This window comes from Drosophila obscura, unplaced genomic scaffold (assembly GCF_018151105.1).
Source record: "Drosophila obscura isolate BZ-5 IFL unplaced genomic scaffold, ASM1815110v1 contig_192, whole genome shotgun sequence".
Classification (NCBI taxonomy): domain Eukaryota; kingdom Metazoa; phylum Arthropoda; class Insecta; order Diptera; family Drosophilidae; genus Drosophila; species Drosophila obscura.
The window spans coordinates 2,810,445-2,813,694 of NW_024542781.1; the positions used below are offsets into that span (position 1 = coordinate 2,810,445).

Genomic DNA, 3,250 nt, shown 5'->3' on the forward strand with positions numbered 1-3,250 from the left:
GTTAAATTGTCCGTTTCATGTTTCTGTTTAAATGTCAGTTGTAATTTGTTGTATTAACCCATACCACATGAATTATGTTTAGTTCGAATGTAATTGATTTGAATGCAATTTGAATGGCAACAGCAACAGCAACCACAATGGCAATATTAACAATAACGTCTACAGACACAGCCACAGCCACAGCCAAAACTACAGCCCAGCCACAGGAGCGTCGCCGGCAAGGCAAATTGAAAATTGCCCTCAACTTTGGCCAAGATTAAATGGAATTATGCAAAAGAGCTGCCTGGGAACAAGGCCTGATCGGAGCTAAAGCCACCACGAGTCGACTGAGAACTTCATCAAGAACTAGGTGCAGCGGGATGAGGTTGACTTCGCCTCCATGTGGCAATCACGGCAGAATGCAAACAGCAAATAAATCCCACTGTCTGTCCAGCTATCAAACTAAATAAGTAATAGGGAAATATTTGGGTCATTCCGGAAAATTTAAAGCTGAACTTTTTTTACTTGGCAATGTTGTTGTGTGTTGACAACCCTGACAAAAGTAGTCCTTGACAGCCCTTGTCATTATAGAAATTGAAATGATTTTAAAATTTATATATAATTAAGCCTACGTGGCAGGTATATTCATTCAAAATTAAACTCCATTCTGGATTTCTATGACTTAAATCAGCAGTTTCAGTTGACTATTCGACCGTATCACACAATTTTCTTATATTTTGTAAGTTTCAGACGAACAAAATTCGAAAATAAAAAGATCCCAAAGGAAATTGATACGCGAGTTCCGGGCAATGCATTTAACTGAGACCATGGCAGATAATGTGTGCATATTTTGCTTAGACGAACAGCGACTACCCCACCGGATACCCTGCGGACACTCGTTCTGCACAGAATGTTTTGAGCACTACCTGCAGGTGGGACTCGACACTCGCTGCCCCTTGTGCCGGCAGGACTTTCGACCCCACACAGGTGGAGGAGGGGAGCCGCCTTCCGATAATGCTCCCAACGTTGGGCAGTACCCTTTGGACGCGGATGACCGGGCTGACATGGACCTGATTGAAGACTTTGATTCCCTTTCCAGCATTGACACACTGCAGACGGACACTCTGTTGCTGACCCTCACGGACCAGGAGTGTCGGTTCTTCGACGAGCTCTACAGGGAGGCGCAACTGGAGGACGGACAGCGACTCTCAAACCCTCTGTAATGGATCACGGAAAGCCGAACTTTACGGCGCAGGAATGAAGCTTCTTCAGGGACCTATTTGGGCTGACGTAGTTGAAGGAAGAAAGCGGGAGCCGGAAACCGGACCTCTCCAGCTAGATGCTAGACTTTAGGAAGGACAAGGAACACGTGCTCCTGTTAGAACTGTGATATCTATTTTTTTTTTTTCTCTATCGTTAGTATTTAAGTAACTCATAACTCATTTATTTATTGCCAATAAACAGTGCTTCAGACATTCTAAGAAATTATATCATCAGCCATGTATGATGATGGGTTGTGTCCTCTTCGGGTAGAACTTTACACAGATATTAAATGCGATCGCACAATTGTGATTGACCGAACGCCCAGCAACATGTTCCATGAAACTGCTCGAATGAGCCACACCCTACGGGTACCATTTACACGAACGAAATCCATAAAATATATGAGCTCCCATCAGACACTAGTCAGACTCGGGTTGAACGAGCACACAATCAAGGCAAAAGCATTGCCATGTTCGCAGCTATCTGAATCTGCCTATCTGCTACCCAGTGACTGCTCCTCCATCTCCGGCTGCTAACGCTGGGCCATCGATCAGCATTTGTAGCTCCTGCTCTGGTCTAACCGATTCTGGCCGCGGCAGGCGCAACTTAATTAGACGCTTAGACTGGCTAATTGCCAGTCGCAGGATTGCAAGTCTGGTTGTGGCTGTGTCTGAAGCTGAGGCTGATAAATTGATAAACTTCGGCTGCAGATGAACAGCTAATGATGGCCATTAACAGCAGTGACAGCGGCAGTCGCAGCACAGCCGACTGAAAAATGGCGCAAAAATGTTTATTAAATGTTCATGACTGACCGACGCGTCGGTCAGTGGAGCAGGCAGGCAGGCCGGACCAGGCCTAGCCCAGCAGCACCCAAGAGCGGGCTCCGAGCTCAGCTCAGCTGAGTGCCTTGGCTGCATTTGTTTGTTTGTCTTTTTGGGTCTTTATCTCACGAATCATTTTTGGCTGGCCATTTTGACAGCGTTTTGAGTCAACAACATGGCGCATGCAGCAGATACAAATCTAAGCGGCGCATTATGCAATGGCAACGGCCATAGCCAGGGCGATCGTGCAATATACAAATGCTAAAACCAAAAACTATCTCATGGATTTGCGCAATTTGTCATCCTGGAATCAGCATCGGCATCGGAATCTGAATCGGAGTCGGAGTCGCTGTGGAGAAGAGTGGGAGTGGGGGCACGGGCACGGGCACGGGAATGGGCATGGGCAGTGCGTGTGTGCGGGCGTGGCCGTTGAACAGTTTTATTGATAAGGCTTGCCAGGCCAGGCCTGGCCCGATGTTGCATTTAGTTGGCCAATTATTAATGCCTGTTGTCGCCGGTCTGCGTGTAATTTGTGGCAGTTGTACCAATCGCTGCCGCTGGTGCTGCCGCTGCTGTTGCTGCTGTTGCTGCAGTTACTGAAACGCGATACATATTGGCGATTGCTCATTTATGAATGTCCAGGCGATGGCCGCGATGTTCGATCGTCAATCTTCGAACTTAGCCACGCTTACATGTGATTTAACAAGCTAACAAGCAAGCGGCTTTATCGCCGATTAGCTGCACTCGATAAGAAGGGGCTTGGGGTTGGGCTCAGGCTTAGGCTCGGGTAGCCGCAGCCGTTGCCGTTGCCATTGCCGCAGTCGTGGCTGCCAGAAAAGTTCATTGATCGCGGCTTTCAACAGCTCGACTGAAGCGGTGTGTGGCACCATGCAACATGCAACATTTTTAGCATTTTTATTATCGCAAGTCATTTGTCAAATTGCTAAACTGACATTAAAGCCGCCTTTCCTGTGGGCTGATAAACCAATTTGACATTTCGCGGCGATGATCGATGGATCCCGCGCGCTGGATCCCGGGAGTGAGTGCAGGCTGGTGACATTTTTGCGCCAATTTCGGTCGCTGGGCCATCAGTTAAGCCAAAGCCACATCAGGCATCAGACCTCCAGACCTCAGAGTGCAGCAATTCGCATTTTTCGCTTTCAGTTTTCCTTCAGCTCTTTCGGTTT

General features: G+C 47.7%; 1 protein-coding gene across 1 annotated transcript; it reads left to right on the top strand.

Annotated features, from left to right (window-relative positions):
* Positions 1-596: 596 nt before the first annotated feature.
* Positions 597-1,458, top strand: LOC111065575. The gene has a single exon (XM_022353809.2). It carries the CDS (start codon positions 789-791, stop codon positions 1,200-1,202), a length of 414 nt encoding a protein of 137 aa, XP_022209501.2. The 5' UTR covers positions 597-788; the 3' UTR covers positions 1,203-1,458.
* Positions 1,459-3,250: the final 1,792 nt, after the last annotated feature.

Coding starts and splice junctions, on each gene's coding strand:
- LOC111065575 (XM_022353809.2), top strand. CDS start 789: ATGCATTTAACTGAGACCATGGCAGATAATGTGTGCATATTTTGCTTA.